The sequence below is a fragment of the Nuphar pumila genome, chromosome 12 (assembly GCF_984573655.1).
Source record: "Nuphar pumila chromosome 12, dmNupPumi1.hap1.1, whole genome shotgun sequence".
Classification (NCBI taxonomy): Eukaryota; Viridiplantae; Streptophyta; class Magnoliopsida; order Nymphaeales; family Nymphaeaceae; genus Nuphar; species Nuphar pumila.
Window position 1 is genome coordinate 87,992,179 of NC_143260.1, and position 18,692 is coordinate 88,010,870.

General features: G+C 35.2%; 1 protein-coding gene across 1 annotated transcript; it reads right to left on the reverse strand.

Annotated features, from left to right (window-relative positions):
* Positions 1-13,885: 13,885 nt before the first annotated feature.
* LOC149821148 (uncharacterized) lies at positions 13,886-17,672 on the reverse strand. The gene is made up of 2 exons (XM_089982604.1): positions 17,543-17,672; positions 13,886-15,900 (listed from the first exon to the last, which is right to left on the reverse strand). Exon 2 carries the CDS (start codon positions 15,892-15,894, stop codon positions 14,107-14,109), a length of 1,788 nt encoding a protein of 595 aa, XP_089838730.1. The 5' UTR covers positions 15,895-15,900; positions 17,543-17,672; the 3' UTR covers positions 13,886-14,106.
* Between the last annotated feature and the right edge of the window lie 1,020 nt (positions 17,673-18,692).

Consider the following 18,692-nt stretch of genomic DNA (forward strand, 5'->3'; position numbering starts at 1 on the left):
TCTACTTCTCTCAACAGAGAAGGAAAACACTCTCTTTCCCAGAGGTCTACTTCTCTCAACAGAGAAAGAATACAGCAGAAATCAGAAAGTTACAACACTTTCCTATAGAACCTTCAGAATGATATGTAGAGTATGAATGCACGTATGAAGATTCTCAGAATGATCTTTTTCTTTTCTTACACACTCTTGTAATTTTCTGAGAGCTTTTCTTGACTTTTTCTTTCTTTTTCTCTTTCTTTTTCTAAGCTCTTTTCTCAGAGTGTCAAGCAGGAATTTTTCTCGTTGAAAGCTTGCTTGTCTTTTCACATTATTGTGTTTGTATATATATAGTCTTTAGAAAACTAGTCGTTGTCTTTTTTAAATGATTGTCCTTTTGGGATATGAGAAGTTAGGTCATTTCAAAAACAACTTAGTGTGAAAAAGATAAGTATACTATATTGCTTTTTCAAAAAGTCTTCTTTCCATACGAAGTATTTTTGGAGTACACTATTTGTTGGTGTATTTTAAATGAGTTATTCTTTGTATTAGGTCTTTTCTCATAATAAATGTTTTGTAGTATTTTTGAACGTTGAAGTGTAGTTTATCAAGTAGTTTTGTCTTTACTCGATTTAATGGTTTGTAGTACATTGAACGTTGCAATATATTCTATCATGTAATTTTGTCTTTACTCAATTTAATGAATATTAGTATATTAATATTTTTCTTACAAGTCGTCACTTATAATAAATGTATGTAAGTGTGATAAATGTTTGTTGAGTACTTTATTTATAAATGGTCATTTCTTAAAAGCTTTTTGAAATAGCATTTAATGTTTACAGAAGGAATGATGACTTTAAGTAAGTCGACATTCTTGAGTGTGGGTTTTATTTATAAATAAATAGTCATTTCTCAAATGCTTTTTGAGGTGGCATTTAATGCTTAAAGAAATAAATGGTTATTTCTTATTTTAATAAAATAATATTTATTTTCTCAAATCGTCAATTCTAAAATGAATGGTTGTGAAGTACACTAAATGCTTGAGTAATACTTATATTACAAATAGTCATTTCTCAAATAAATGCTTGTGTATTATCTTTTCATAATTTGTCTTTTCTTACATAAATGTTTATGTATTATGAACCAAAATTTCTTACGTAAAAATTTGTGTATTATGAACTAATGCATTTTGTCTTTTCTTACATAAATGCTTATATATTATGAATCAATACATCTTTTCACATTTTGTCTTTTCTTCATAAATGCTTATGCATTATGAACTAATACATATTTTCACAATTTGTCTTTTCTTACATAAATGCTTATGTATTATGAACCAAAATTTCTTACGTAAATGTTTGTGTATTGTGAATTAATTCATTGTCTTTTTCTTTCATATTTGAAATCATTAGCTTTTATATCTTTTCAAGTTGTCTTTTTCATAAATGCATGTTAGAAGGTACAATTAATGCTTTTGAAATCATGAGCTATTATATCTTGTCAAAATGTCTTTTTCATAAATGCTTGTAAGAAAGTACAATTAATGCTTTTGAAATCATGAGCTATTATATCTTGTCAAAATGTCTTTTTCATAAATGCTTGTAAGAAAGTACAATTAATGCTTTTGAAATCATGAGCTATTATATCTTGTCAAAATGTCTTTTTCATAAATGCTTGTAGGAAGTACAATGATTTGTTTCAAAAAGGTGTTTTTGAAATGCTACAATATACATAACGTATCCTTTTATGAAAGCTTAACTTTTTGTAAATAAATGGCTTGTATGATTTCAAAGCATATAGTCTAATATGAAATATGCATGCTTCTGAAGGTTCTGTTACATATGACTCTAAAGAAGAAAAAAAATCTTCATCTTGAGGTAGTCGATCTTCTTGGATAATTTTTATGAATGTATGGCCCATCAAGCTTTTTCTTCAGAGTAGTATGATTGCATCAAATAGTTGCACTTGATCAAGTTGTCTTCACTCTTCTTAAGAGAAATAACCTTACATCAAATACTCATTAAATACATAACACATCATATCCAGTCATAATATAACATATTTAGTTTCACATGTGAAAGCATATCATATTTATCATATCTCATAAAAGCATATCATGTATTTATCATGTATCATATATATGCATTATGAAAGCATATCATATTTATCATGTATCATCAAAACATAGTTTCTCAACATCTCTTTCTCAACTCATGAAAGCATTGCAATCTCTTCGCAAAAGGCAATATGTGACTGGTGTCGTTGTCTCTTCCTCTTCTCCTCCAGGTATGGCTCCTTGGCTTTTACACTCGGATGCTTTATTTTATATGACATATGATAAATCTATATTTTTCAACTTTAGTAATCCTACTAGTGAAAGGAATGTTTTTACTGCCGATGAAACCTCTCTCGAAATTAGTAGAATTGGATATTTTGAAAAATGTCATAGCTTTAGTATTCCTCAAATAAGATTTATTCTAAAATTAAAATTAAATTTGTTTTTTGTTTCTCAAATCATTGATCATGAATGTAGAGTCGTATTCATTGCTAACCAATGTTTAAAATAAGATTTCCAGTCTGGGAAGCAGATTAAAGAAAGGTATAGAAAATTAGACTTGTACTATATGGATGAGTTAAAAATTTCTATCAAGACTTTTTGCCTTAATGTTAAAAAACTGGATAAAGTTTTGTGGCATCAAAGACTAGGACACCTTAGTATGTATAAATTATCCAATATTCATCATCCGAGGATCTTTTGTAATGAACAAATATCATGTACTGATTATATTCTTGCTAAAATAAAATTAATTTCATATCAAGAGAGGTCTTTCATCACTTCTAAACCTCTTGAATTAGTTAATTTTGATGTTTGGAGTCCTGCCCCTATTGCCTCCAATGGTGGGTACACTTATTATATTATTTTTGTGGATTACTCTCGTTATACATGGATATATTTTCTCAAGCATAAAAGTGAAGTATTTGAGAATTTTAAAAAATTTCACAAGTTAGTGACAAACCTTTTGAAAACCAATATATCTATTTTTTGTTATGATTCAGGGGTGAATATATGTCTAATGACTTTCAGCAATATCTAAGAGAAATGGAATACTTCATCAAATCATGTGCTAATACACCACAGCAAAATGGTCTGTTCAAAAGAAAGCATCAACACATAATAGAAACTACTAGAACTCTTCTTATATCTAAGAATATTCTCAAATTTTTTTTGCCCGAAGCCGCTCTTACTGCAGTTTACCTTATAAATAGGTTGCCCTCTTCAAAAATTCAAAAATTTTTATCAAGTAAAAGAATTTATCTCACTTGATTGTCCTAGACTAAGAGTCTTTGGGTGTAAATGCTTTGTTCTAACCCATAAGAATGATAAATTGTCTCTTAAATCCATCCCATGTATATTCTTAAGATACAGAAAAAGTCAAAAAGGGTTTAGGTGTTATGATACTAAAAAATAATAAGTTATATATTTATAAGAATATCTGATTTTAGAGCAAGAAAATAGATTTGATGTTATCACACCAAAAAGATAAAAATGAATACAAGTTCTTAGATATTTTCTTTGAAAACAATGTCACACAAAATGAAGAAATTAATGAAATATCTAGCAATGAATCTTACGAATCCCAGGATCATCCAAATGTCATTCAATATCAAAGAAGAAAAGATAATGAACAAACAAGTGCTTTAAAAAAATATTCAAACATAAGAGAACTAGAAAACACAAGAATTAGGCACTTAGAAAGACCACGTAGAATCTCAATTAGATTTATGTTATATGAATCATTTGAACTTCATTATAGAGCTTGTTTAGCAAAAAATTATTCATACTTTGAACCTACTACATATAATCAACCAAAAGATTATCCTGAATAACAAAATGCTATAAATGAAGAAATTAAAGCCTTAGAGAAATTCCAAAGTTAATAACTAATGTGAAGGTTCTTGGGGAGCGGTCTAGACATGTGAGAGGGATGGGTGTGTTTGTCATTTCATCCAAAGGCAAAACCTAAGTTTTAGAGTTATCTTTTCAGTTGTAGGCAACACAATCGAAGGTTGAATGACTAAAATAACAAATGTAGTGAGAGAAAGAAGAACAAAAGATAAAGCAGTTGTGTCTCAAAGAGAAAGAGAGAGAGAAGAACAAAGGATGAATCAGTTGTGACTCAAACAACAACTAGAGCGAGAGAGAAGGACAAAGGATGAACCAGTTGCGACTCGAACAACAACTAGAACGAGAGACAGAAGAAAATATAAAGTTTAAAGAGGAAATGTTGAATATGATGGCATCGCTTAGATAGAACCCCCCATCATAGATCTCTCCATAATTTTGGTCTCTCTCTCTCTCTCTCTCTCTCTCTCTCTCTCTCTCTCTCTCTCTCTCTCTCTATATATATATATATATATATATATATATATATATATATATATATATATATATATATATATTCTTCTTAATAGTTGTCATAGGTACTAACATGATGTTTTATTTTTTTATGGCAGGGAAGCAGAACCAATCTACAAGTCATGATGGAATTTTATGTTATTCATCTATTAAGTTAAAATTTTGTTGGTTTTGTATTTCGATTACTTATATTTTAGAGTACATACTGATGAGAATAATGAATGCAACTTTGTGACAAATTAACCCATGTATATTTCTTTATCCGCTTTAAAGTATTTACAGAATCTCTTGGTTGTGTCCACATTGGATTTGACATGCTTAATACCCTAGCTAGGATTAGTGAGAGAATTTAGCTTCCAAAATAACTTAGGCATCTTATGAATTTCATACACTAGTCATGTATTTTTGTCACGATATGAACTCTTACCGCTTTATATAGATAACATGAATTCAAATTTTCTAACTGTTTGCCTTGTTCACGGGATCTTGTGTTGGTCAATCATTAAAAGAAGCTGGAATTTTTTTAGGCACTCTTGATGATCACATCATTTTTCTTTCAAGTTGTTGATAAAGTTTTGAAGGTTACTGCAACTTTTAATGACTAAAGTTAACTGGCAGGACATAATTTCCACGAATGCTGCCCACCAGCTAAAGGTATATATGTTGAGAGAAACCATTTAAATATGGGTTCCTTGTCAAGTGGTATGCCTACTTATTTTCTTAATTGAGATATGTATGAAACTGGATTACACTTCAAACTTGTGTGTCCTTTATCACACTAATAGTTACACTTCAAACTTGTGTGTCCTTTATCACACTAATAGTTGAATAGAATCTATGCTAAGCAATGGCTCCAATAATACGATTTAATCTTTAATATTTTTATATTATAAGCTTATAGTGAATACCTGTCAGAGATGAGAATAAATGCTTCATCCTTTATATAATACATGATAGAATTTGAAAACCTTTGTTTTTTAGAAAATTGAAAGAACGACAAAGGGGACCATAATATAGCAGAAGAGTTGCAAGACAATGCATATTTTCAATTCAAAACTTATGTACAAGAAAATTTGTGTGCTTCGTACGGCCCACACTGACATGATTTTGTTATAATTATCAGGATACGAAGGTGCACCACTTTTGCCATTGCTGTTTATTATAGTCAATATGGCCTTCAACATATTGTTGCTTCATCTTATCAAGATCTCCTCTGCATCCCTTGCTGCAAATTTATTAAGCTATGACCACACACAAACACACAAATCCAAAAGTTTCATAGTAGGAGCGAGCATCCTCTTGATTAGTTTATTTTTGTATGCATATCAATCGTCAGTTGGATCTTTTTCTGAACATATCACTACCTTACCTTGTTTTTGTATGCATGGCAATTGCCTCTCTCTCTCTCTCATATCCAATGTTGTGTTGCCAGATTGTAAATTAATATGTAAAACAGTAAGAGTAACTGACAGTAAAGTGAAGTGTTAGCCTAGTGCTTAATAATGACATAGGTATGAGTTTGGTGCACTCTATGTAGCTAAAAGATTGCTTGATTATCATGAATGTTTCTTTGATGGATGCAAAAGTACCACCCTTTAAGGGTTCTCATTCCTGCATTATTTCTCTTTCTTTGTCTCTTTTTGATTTTTATATGTCATGAAATATTTATATTTTATTCTAATATAAATTTGTATTTTTTTGCAAGTTTATGACCTACAACAGCAACATTCTTATATCGTCGCTATAGGTCTTAAACCCATCATAGACTATAATGGCGACTATGAGGTCGCTGTTATAGCATATAAGTGCGACTTCATGCTTGTCGTTATAGGTTATAACAGAATTTAATTCTCACCATTATCTACTATAACGATGACTATATATGAAGTTGCCCTTAAAGTTGAGTCGTCGTTATAGGGTCATTGCCGTTATAGGCTAAGTCATTGTTATTGAGAGGTAACCTTTAACGATGACCTATAATTGTTGCTGTTATTTAACAACAGAGACCAAAACTAGACTGTCACTTTTTGTCTCTTTTATAGGTCTATCACAGCGACAAAGAGAACAATAGTGGTGCCTTTTGTCGCCGCTATTCTTGTAATAAGTTAAGTTTTTTTAGGTTAAAAAACAAAACAGAGCAAGTTGACATTCCTTTTTTCTTCATTCTAGTTATCGAAGAGTTTTACGTGGTCCAAGATTGTCTTTTCCTATCTCTCCCAATTTTGTCTATTTTATGAATAACCCATTGTTCAACTATATTTGGAAAACTTCCCCAAGAAATGGGTAAAAAATGCTTTTTGCTTGAATGAAAAAAGAGCCCGCTAGTCTCTCTTCTCGATTGGTGAGCCATCTGTCCCTCGTCACCTCCGTCTCTGCCCCTCAATCGACCCTCACCTCTATTCCTTCTCTAGCCTAACCTACAGAGCATGCAATTGCTTTGTTCTTCCCTTCTCATGCCAACCGACTCTCTCACATGTTTTTCTTACTTTCCATTTCCCTCCCACTCACTGTCTCTCTCACAGCGCTTTGTTTCTGTCCCACCAAAGGAAGATCTGGCCAGACATTATTCCCAGAGAAGGTAGCCACCACCTGGGTATCTGTCTCTCTCTCATGTTGGCAATGGAAAGGAGTACATAAACACTCCCTTTGGTAACCAGTCTTGCTAATGACCACCCCGTTTGCCGCTGATTGATTCACTTGTTATTGCAACCGGCCTCCAGCAACTAGCAACAATGCCATCGGCAACCTACTGTATGATTACTTCACGTTTATACCAGAAAAAAGGTAGCAAGAGTTCGCCTGAGCTCTTTTTCTGTTTTCTTTTTCTTTCATATGTTTTTCAATCCATGAATCTTTAGCTATGAAACCAAAGTACTTCAAATTGATTAGGTTTATTGTTTGACACAAAATTATTGTTACATTGTTCAAAAGACAAAATCATTTATTGTTGTTACCTCTATCTAATTGGGGATTTTTTTTTCTCAACTAAATTACCATAGCCCTCGTCCTCCACCAGACTCCTTTTTTTGCCTCCATGTGTACGTATGCATGTGCATTATTCAAGCTAGAATTAGCATAGACTTCTATTACTTTATTTATTTAGAAAAGAAGCAATTGCAAAATGGATTTCTCCTTCCAATCTTAATACCCATCAGGATTTCCAAGCTAAGCTAATTTTGATCAAGCACAATATAGATCATCACATAAACAAATCCAAAAGATTCAAAAAATATTAACTACTTGAATTGTTGATACTTAGCACTTGTTGAAAACAAGTCTTTTTTTGTGGCAAAAAAAATCCTTCATGAGCTATTAGTTTAATAAAAGGTGGGTTGAGAATTTCTACCCGTGTTAAACTATATATATGATAAGGGCCCTAATGGCCTATACAAACAAATGCAAAGGTATTTAGAGCTTTGACCTTTTTATGAGTAGTAAGGAGAATCCCAATCATCCGATCATTGAGGAAAGAGAAGAGGTTTTATTTGGCTTTGTACCCTATTGTCATGTAGATTTAACTTATGGTGAATATAACTTTGTAAACACATGATTGGCTCTGCTACTTCTTGCTTGACTTCACAAGCAACAGAATTTGATCTTTTTCTTTTGTTTTGTGCTCAGCCAATTATGGCACCTTAATTGATTGTGGGTTTCTTCCTCTTCTATTTGCATTAATGCTTGAAAATAATTCTTAAGTGGCTCCATTACCTGCATTACAACATAAAAGTGATTTTCTGCTTTTACAACGAATTTTTTCTGGCATAGTTAGTTCATTTTCCAAATGATACTCTATTGATTTTATTGGACTTTTATGGTGGGTTCTAGTGGTTTTAGAACATTTGCTTTCTTGTTTGAAGCTTTTCTTGCATATATGAAGAAAGCATCTTTTTAAAAGCAAAATTTCAAAAGTTTCTAAAAGATATCCTAATATTTATTTCTTGTTTTCCAGGTTTGTGAAGCCTTCAAACATGGAAGTAAGGGGATGGGAGCAAGCTTGGATGTGCCACACACTTTGCATGTTTACTAGAATAGGGAACTTTCAATTTTGGACTCTTTCAAGAGCAACTTATACATTTTGAATGGTTAATTGTATTCAGAACCTATACTTCCAATTGAAGGATTTAGTAGTTTTGTTTTTTATTCTTAAATATGGATGCCCAATTTGTTTTGTTTTTGTATATTTAGATATAAGTTGTGAGAAGAGCAACCAATCAAGGAAGCAATGTAATTTTAAAAGAAAAGTAACTTGCGTGAGAAGAGATGCAACAATAGTTTGGATACTCGTTAGTTTACCAATGCCTTATTTTTAGTATATTTGGTCATTTATTTTAGTTTACCAATGCCTTATTTTTAGTATATTTGGTCATTTATTTTAGTTTACCAATGTGTTCACTATTCTTATAATTAATTTTGGTATCATCAAGGCAAGGTTTAGTTTGCCTAAGGCTTGCATTTTTCTTATTTCAGGGTTACTGAAATGCAATTTTGAGAGGGACATTTTCGAAAATTTGCTTGATGGGATCAGGTGTGGAACTTTGTCCTACTCTAAACATGTTTCACATAATAGGGAACTTCCAGTTTTGGTCTCTGTAAAAGCAACCTGTAGATTTTACTATGATTACTGCAATTAATAGTTAAATCTTATCCAAAACCTACCAGTAATTTCATTTTTTTGTTGCAGCATATTCAAACATAAGTTGCTTGAACTTTGAACACCATGACATGATGTGTATAACAGTCACTTCTCTTTCCCATGTTCTGCTTAAACATGTTTTGAATAGCGTGTATGCAATTGCATGTTTGTCTATATATTGCTGAAATTTTGTTTCTAAAACATTTCAGCTTGGTGTAGCATAATTTATTCAAAAGTCGTTTGAAGAGAAGTTCAAAGATGTATGTCTGCATGTGGTTTATTTGCGCCCCTAAGCTTAAATCATACACATTTCAATTTAAAAGAAAACAACTTATGTGAGTAGAGCTCGAACAATAGTTTAAACACAAATTGTACATAGGATGAGGTGATGCATGTTTTGGAATTGGAGTTGCCCCATACATTGGATACTCGTTCAACGAGCCTGTGTATGGCTAAAGCTGAAGTCAATTAAGTCCCAATTCAGATGCTTGAAAGCATATGATGGTACCTTATAGAAGAAACAAAATATGTTCTTTTGTTCTTTTTTGCCTCTTTTTTGATGTATTTGCATCATCAATCTTTGTTAATGTTATTGAGATTTACTGGTTGAAAATTGGTCTATTTTGCTCAAGCAATTTGATGATATTTAATTGAAATTTTTTCTTTCATATCTTCTTTTCACCATTGTAAAATTCTTCAATATTTTTACTTTTTAAAATTTATTTGATGATCAACATTGAAGAATATGGATAACACCACCACCATCGTTGCCCTCACTAACTCCTCAAGCATGTGCTCCCTCATCGACAAGAGCATCCACCCCCCATCCTCATGTATGAGTCGTTCCAATGTGAAGCCAATAAGGCCATCAAGGTGCCCTCCAACATGGTCAATAAAAAACTTGTTTTTTTATTGACCATGGGTCCCACCTTGAGGGCATTTGTTTCATGTTGGTGAGAAATGCTCGTCTTCAAACAAAAATGAGTTGTTTTGTTAAAAACTGTGAAACAAACGTCCCCTAAAATAATGCCTATCATTGATCTTTTTTATCCTCTAGCATGGTGGCTGTGGACACAATGGATCTAGAGGGTGCAAGTATCTCCTCGCTACTCCAACCAAGGGGAGAAACTGATACCAAACCCACATGGTGATTGAAGCTATCAATGTCAACTAACATGGATTGGCTAAAGCTTACTAAAGAAAGCAAATAGGAGTAACCGGTTACTAAGAAAAGAAAAGCTTGGCTAGCCAAAAAAGATTATCAATAGTCAAAGTTCAACCATCTATTGTAATCATAAGTCTTAACGTGGCACTACAAGTGACCTACCAATCAAGCCTCAAGTTTTCAGAGAGAGAGAGAGAGAACACATTCATTTATCAAAGTTAGTGTATGGTTTTATACAAACAAGGGCTTCATGTATACCAGGATTACTACATATTGAATTTCAAATGTTTTTTCTCTAAAAAAATAAGTGATTTTTATCAATAATGGCAATGCAATATTGAATTGGAGGAAGAAAAACATGGCCAGCAGGCTTCATTTAGTCTTTAAAGATAATTCATTTCTTGTCGCTAATTTCAAGTATTACAGAAGCAGCAATGAGGGAATCTTGCAGTGCCAACTAACTCTTGACCACCGTGCATCCTTTAGAAGTCAATTATTATCCAACTTGTTCATTTAAGACAAGAAGAAAACTCCTACATTTAGTGGTTGTGGTAACACCATGACAAATTGAAATAGATTAGAACATATTTTACTCATGATTCTATTATCTATACATGTAAAATGTAAAAAAAAACACATATTTCATAATTTACAAAATTTCAACATTCAAAAAATAATCCATTCGAATTGTTTTGTTGCACTTGATTTGCATAGTGAAAAAAATTAATCCACAATCGAGTATGTTTCAAAATTACCCATCATATTAAGAGCATTGAAACATTAGGAGAGTTATTTCAACTCCATTCAACCTGATGTCCAAAATCCAGAAACACCGACTTCATAATCCCACAAAGAAATGATGAGGTAAACGAAAACCACATGGCAAGAAAAATATCAATATAAATACAAAAACTAATGTGACAATGAAAACAGACTAGGTCTATTATTCAGTAAGAAATCATGTCAATTCTCAAAATATTTTTTTTTTACAAAGTGCACTAAAACAAGCTTTCAACCAGGATGTCTAGCAGCAAAAATGGTGGGACAAAAACAAAGAATCCAAAATCCTTTTATTGAATGAAAAAGAAATAGTATTGAAATTTTATATTTTTTAATGAAAAAAGATATCCCCAACACTAATCATTAACATGCATGAATCCAAAATCCCTCTAATGCATTTGAACAAACAATTGGTTGGCATCTAAACCAACCATTGAGTTCCCCTCACACGCGGCACCAACTTTAAATCCAGAAGATTAGTTCATTTTACAGACTTATTAGTAACAAGAAAGATGAGGAACAAAGAGGATGGATGAGATGGGGAAGGTTAGACCTTGAAAGGGACAACGTTCATGCAGGTGTTGTCTAGGACCTCCGACCTTCTTCCTGTGTATTGTTGTCATCTTCAGCAGAGGAAGTCCTCTATGCACCTGGTAGGGCCACCTCTAATCACTACCACCTCTTTGTCCTCTAGACCCGAGTCTTAATCGGATCTTCTTATTTATCACCATATCCGGACCCTATAGGGTTTGGTTCAGGTCGGCCCGTTGACACCCCTATCTGTAAAAGGAAGACACTCCTAGCTGGGCTAGGAAAGTAATGGAGGTGCAGAGAGAGAGGCACGACATGACGGGCTTCTTTTCTTAAACAGAGCATTAATCTTTGCACAGTTTTTTTATGTTATTTAAACAAGTATAATGTGTATCGTTCAATTTTTTTATCGAACGGTCGATAGCCTATTGGGGCAGAATGAAAAAGGGGGCCAAATATATATATATATATATATATATATAGAGAGAGAGAGAGAGAGACTAATGGGTATAAGCTAAATGAAAGGTGCTAAATGGATTTTTTTTTGCTATTTCGGTGTTTTGGGGGCAGCTCATAAATGTGTTGGGCATGATCAATTTACGAGGAATCCATACCTGGATCATGTGTTGATAAAAAAAAATGATATATGAAACCTTGAAATTTTACAAAGATTTTAGATCGTTGATTTTTTTAAACGTTATAAAAATCTGCCCATATGTCAGAATCGAACATTGATCCCTATAAAATCAAGTAGATAAATCACATTTGTACGGTCAAAATTTAAAATTAAAATAAAAAAAACCTGCAAACTCATTTAGCATGTACCCATTACTCGCTCTATGGTTAGAGTGGCGGAAGACACTTTGCTCCTTCATTGACAGGGATCTTAGGTATGTCCATGGTCACCCGTAGCTTCACTGAGCCATGACGAATGGAGATAGGTTCTCCGTTAAGCAAGTTTATTGTTCTTTGTTGTCATTCAGGATGGACTGATTTTTTAGTGATTGTATGTGAGGTAAGGGTCTCGCTCCAAGGGCAAAAGCTTTGGTGTGGCTCATGGCTCTCGATCGTATTCAAACTCAGATTAACGTCAGAAAACAGAAGATTCAATTTTCTAGCATGTGTGTTCTTTGCGAAAAAACAGTAGAGGACACGACTCATCTATTTTGGCTTTGCCCGATCGTTCTAAACTTATTTTGTCAAACTTGGGGTGCACCGTCTATTCAAACTCATCCGAGTTTCGTTATTCGGGACCTCTTGCTTGGTCCCATGATTTTACAAAACAAAAAAAAATGAAAATTATTGTGGTGGATGTGGTTGTTTTCAGCATGGTGGGTGATCTGGACAGAAAGAAACGTCATCTTCTTCAAGAGCATCAAATTCGATTTTGGAAGGCTTCGCCAACGGGTCATGTCTGATGTGTATCTGGCTCTTAAATTACATAGTAGAGAGGGGGGCTGATTTGAAAGTTTATCGTTCCTTGTTGTCATTCGGGATGGACTGATTTTCTAGTGATTGTATGTGAGGTAAGGGTCCCGCTCCAAGGGCAAAAGCTTTGACGTGGCTCATGGCTCTCGATCGTATTCAAACCCAGATTAACGTCAGAAAACAGAGGATTTAATTTCCTAGCATGTGTTCTTTGCGAAAAAGCAGTAGAGGACACGGTTCACCTATTTTGACTTTGCCCGATCGTTCTAAACTTATTTTGTCAAACTTGGGGTGCACCGTCTATTCAAACTCGTCCGAGTTTCGTTATTCGGGACCTCTTGTTTGGTCCCGTGATTTTACAAAACAAAAAAATTGAAGATTATTGTGGTGGATATGATTGTTTTCAGCATGGTGGGTGATCTGGACAAAAAGAAACGGCATCTTCTTCAAGAGCATCAAATTCGATTTCGGAAGGCTTCGCCAACGGGTCATGTCTGATGTGTATCTGGCTCTTAAATTACATAGTAGAGAGGGGGGTCTGATTTGCTTGTGATCTGAATTGTGCACAGCCACCATCTAGATTGTGGTTGTCTTACTCCTGTGTTTCTCTCTCATCTAATATTTTGTTGGATGTATTTTGGTAATGTTCTCTCTCTCTCATATATATATATACCACTTAAAAGCATTTGGGTTGAGTTGGTAGCTGCACTCCACTCGAAAAGGGAGGAGAAAAAATAAAAAAAGAAAGACACTAGGCTCCTGAATTGTTGCTAAATGAAATGAATGCTGGTTACTTTTATGCCAAGTCAGTCACAATGTTTTGGTAATTATTTCATCACTGAAACCAAGTCAATGATATTGAGTGCAAGTGCAGCAGCAAGAAAACTATCCCATACTTCAAAGTATAATGCTTCTGCCACACCAAAATCATCTAATAAACAACGCAATTTAAATATTTGATAAGCTCAAGAAAACTATACTCAGAAAAGCTCATTAGTATGTGAGCATACTCAGAAAAGAAATCGGGAAGGCTAATTCTCCAATAGAACATACTCAGAAAATAATAAAGGAAAAAGCAAACATATAAAAGTATTACACTTGAAGGCATGGATTTGCAAGAAATTACAGCAAACATCCTAAATGATAAACTGCATCCAGACCATACTTTTGTCAATTTTAGAATAAATGCCACCAACTCCTAGTCCTGCTTTCTCCATTTAGGAGTTCAGTTGAGCTTCCAGAAGATCTATTAAGCTCTTGCTGATCATGTTGTCGGATGCTTCTATTGAGCCTGATGATTCTACTGAGCCTGCCCTCTATCAAGGGATTTCCAAACCACAGAACTAGGATTATACCCACGATGCTAACAATTGGAGCAGCTGCAAAAAAAAACCAACCCCCTCTTGACGTGCGATTAGTAATAATGCTATCAGAGGTGCAAACCTCATCAGTTATATTTGTTCGCTCAACCCCTTCGTTGAATATTTCACTGCCAATCTGCTGATCCTCGTCAACTACAACTTGAGCACCACCAATATGGTGATGCCATTGCGAGTTACTCATTTCATCCCCATCCACATCATCTGAGGTATCAGAGGAACTGTCTTCACTTGAATACAGTTGCTGAAGCTCATTAACTGCCATCCTACTTTGCGCAATCCGCTTTCCCTCCTCATAGTCCTTGTCATCAGTGAGCAGTTCATATCGGCAAACAGGGCATGAATTTCTAGCACTCAACCATGGCAAAATACAGGAAGGATGATACAAATGCATACAAGGAAGTTGGTTTGCCTCAGTCCCCATTACAAGAGGATCTTTACATACAGCACAGATAACTCCATGTTCCCCATGTGCCTCACTAATTATTACTCGAGGTAAACTGTTCACGACAGACTCCGCTGCAGGAGGTGCACCTCTTATGAAGCTCTCAGTTTCAGCAAGACGTTCAAGTAACTCTTCAAATCCTCTTTCATCAAGATAGTCACCCAAGTTTCCAACAAAAGGCGACATGTCAGTCCTCTCCAAGTCTACAAATATATCAGACATATATTCATGTCTGTAATGTGCAAGATTGTGAGCAGAATCATCTCTTCTCCAGAGATCCCTATGCCTGTTTCCTGGAGAATGACCACCCTGTTGCAAATCAACATGCTCGTTTCCTTCACCGGTGCTTGTAGCATCTCTGACCCAACTATTAGCTTCTTCAACTGCTTCCTCCTCTGCATCAGCTTCTTCCCAGTCTCCCTCTTCAGCATCTGAATTCCAGTGATCAAGACCAGCATGCATTGGGTCAATGTCTGTGTCACTGTCAATATGGCCCCCGTCATCCTGTCGCAGAAACATCTCTCTTTCTGCCAGACTTTGTCCATCCAAAGATGCATCTGAATTCAGCCCATAACCAATAAATGAAACAGCATCACTGTCACCCCGAAAAGCACCATATCCACTAATGCTGACATTAGCATCACTCTCACCCAAAACAGAATCCATATCACTATCGTTATCAGAAAAAGCCCTTCGACTTCTGCCCAGTCTGCCATGAACAGATGGAGAAGCATCTGGAGGCACCGTGCTAGCAATATCAGTATCTTGGTGAAAACCATGCTCTGACCCAGAGGCAGAAGCATTGTGAAGATTGTGCCTCACTTGATTAATTAACTGTGAGAATTGATGGGAGAATAGCTCCTCAATAGAACCAGAACTCTGGTGGTTTCTGGATCTTCTCCTATAGTGCCTTCTCCAGCGTGAATGTAGCATATTTGGATGGATATCGTCCAGAAACACATCCTTGCAATCATGGCAAAGGGATAGTGCCTCATATCCCTCAACCATTTCATTATCCTCTGTAAAGGCTCTTCTACAGAGAACACAACATGCTTCTGTTTGTCCAGTGTGGCGACCTGTGCTGCTTTCAGTGTGGATCTGCGTAGTCGCCTGAGAAACCCATCTTGACACAGGGTCCATAAGTAACTGTAAAAAAATGAATATGAGCAGGGTGTCAGCAGGCTTCTTGCTTGTTTGGTGCAGTTTTAGGTTACCAAGTTGTCAATCACTTGAGTACGGGAGGACTCATCCATTGAGCAGACACAGAAATTCATTAGTAAATTGCATATAGTCAAGCATGCAGGAAAGTAGGGGTGTGGTATATAACACTCCAAGGGCACATGGGTATTCCTCCCATTACTGTCATGGGCCAATCACACACTGACAGTCTATCTGATGAAGTTTGGTACTCATCTTCTCATTGTTTTGTGAAGAGGGAAAAAAAGCCATTGTTACTAGAGTAAGAAGTGGGTGCAAGGAGTGATGTATGAAGCGTGAAGTGAGAACCAAGTTTTTTAAGAAATGCTCAGATGCGTGCAGCATAAAGCACTGAAGCTTTTAGGAAGCAAGAAACAACAATAAAAACGAGTAGAAAATGACATTAAAATATAATTAAAACGTGTCTTCCATTTAACATGAATTTGAAGTAATGTCATAAAAAAATATTCCTTATATATGCAGATTTTATAATAAAAACATAAATTCTTTAAAAGGTAGAAGTCTTTTAACATGAGAAAGACATTTACAATATCAAGGAAGTTCACTTTCATATTAGGTGAAGCATGATTTCCATTTCCCAGAAGTAAATTTCTCATAAAGTTTCAGAAGCATGAAAGCAGCGTGTAGCTAAACAATTCCAAATTGAGATACTTGGAAAATGAGCTTCCAATGTTTTAAGAAGCATTTAGTAGCTATGGGGAAAAAACTTCAATATCCATAACTTCAAGCATATTCAGCAGTAGCCCACATAAATGATACAACTATTGATGAACTGGAATAGCACAGCCAAAAGTCAAGAAAACTAAAGTTTAGCTGGTCACTAAAACCAAAACATCACCAACTTGATAGCCCTGCAATTGGTCATGATGGAAACATAATTATTCAACAGGAAAATGGAAAGCAAAAATATATATATTCAGACATGTACACCAATAAACACTCAAAATCTATCAGAGACATTGCATACCATTGTGTCAATTCTTTTGAAAAAGAAGCAATGGATCCTGGACTTTTACAAAGCCGAGCCAGAGCTACCAATCATACAAAAAATGGCACAGTATAAGACGCAACAAAGGATCCTCATTAAAAAAAAACCAAAAAATCTTAAGCATAGAACGCGATATTCCGATCTTTAGAAAACGTACCGTTTCCTAATTTAATTTCAAATTCACAATCCTCAATCGGATTACTGTACTAGAATCACTCCTCCATGCTTACACATCAAATTTACTTAAAAAAAATATGCAAATAAAGAATCTTATGGATCACTAATCCTAAAAAAGATGACGAAAGCCTACAAAAGCAACAATACCCACTTACCATCAAATCCAAAACTCCAGAATCAAGCCAACAAAATCAAAAGTTTCCCGATAATTATCCCGAAATTTTCAGAAACCTCAAAATTCGACGGAATTACTCTACGATACCGTAAATTTCTTGCACTAAACCGAAAACCAACAGCGAGAACACATCTTTATCAACAAGAAAAGCAAGATATACAGAGAAAACGAGAAAATGCACGCATCGAACCGCGGAAAATTTCCTGGAAATGGGAGATCGGGAAAACTACCTCGAAATTTGCCCGGTACAGTTCGTTCCAAGCAAAGCAAGGGGATCGGAGGAAGGAGAGGAAGAGGAAAAAGACAACAAGAGGATGGAATTTGAGAGAGGAACAGACCCAGAAGAAGAAGGGGGAGAAGAAGGATAGGGGAGGGTTGGGGGAGCGATTCAGAATTTCGGGGAAGCGGCGGAGACGGAGACTCAGAAGCATCCTTTTCGTTCAGGGGCAATGACGGAGATTACCCCCCTATTCTCAAAAGGACGAAATTATCCCTAACCCCTACTCCTTTGTACCATGCTAGTAGGATACGGGTTGCGGACAGTGTGAACCTCATATCCACTATCCAGATCTACCGGGTCTAGATCTATAAATGGATCTGTTCTTCAAGTCCAAATCTAGGTCCATTGCTGAATCTTGAAGGAGCCTCTCAGGGAACTGAGTCTACCTTTTTTTGGTGTACTGTGAAAAAGAATGCTTTGAACCTCACCGAGGACATGGCATTGGATATAAATGATTGGAGGAGAAGGATTCATGTGGAAGACCCATAATGATTTTCTTTTTTGGTTCATATCGTCAACCCCAATTGTGAAGGCGTTGTTGTTGTTGTTGAAAAGAATTTTTTTTAAAGCGTGTTTGAAAAATGGGTTTGGGTAAGGTATCTAGAGAATTGCCCGACATGAATCCGGGTTGTATCTGGTAGGTTGATTGTGAGTAAGATCGAGGGTTTTCGACCGGATTTGATGTAGACTAGACTCTTCGATCCGGATATGATAGTGGAGCTACTTTTATTTTGGGGTAATTTGCAAATAACAATCAAACTTTTCTCTCTATCTGAGATAACCACCAAAGGTTTTTGGCTTTGCAAATGTCAAGTACACCTAATTCTACATTAACTCATGGATGTTTTTTTTATGACAAGGAACCTTGCTCAAGTAGGGATGGCAGTGGACCCGGGCTGGGGTCAAGGTCTTCACTCCTGCCCCGTCTTAAAATCATGTCCTCTATCCCAGCATGGGTTTTGATTTTAACCTTCATTCCTGCTTTCATCCTCGTTTCATGTCCTTCATCTCCGATCGAATCAGGGTGACCCAGGTTGGGTCTTCGTTTTCTGTCGATCTATTGCCATCCTTAAAGAAGGATTAGGGACGGGACAAGGCGG

What these genes read in the sequence shown, in the direction of transcription:
- LOC149821148 (XM_089982604.1), bottom strand. Translation starts at nt 15,894, where the DNA reads ATGGACCCTGTGTCAAGATGGGTTTCTCAGGCGACTACGCAGATCCAC.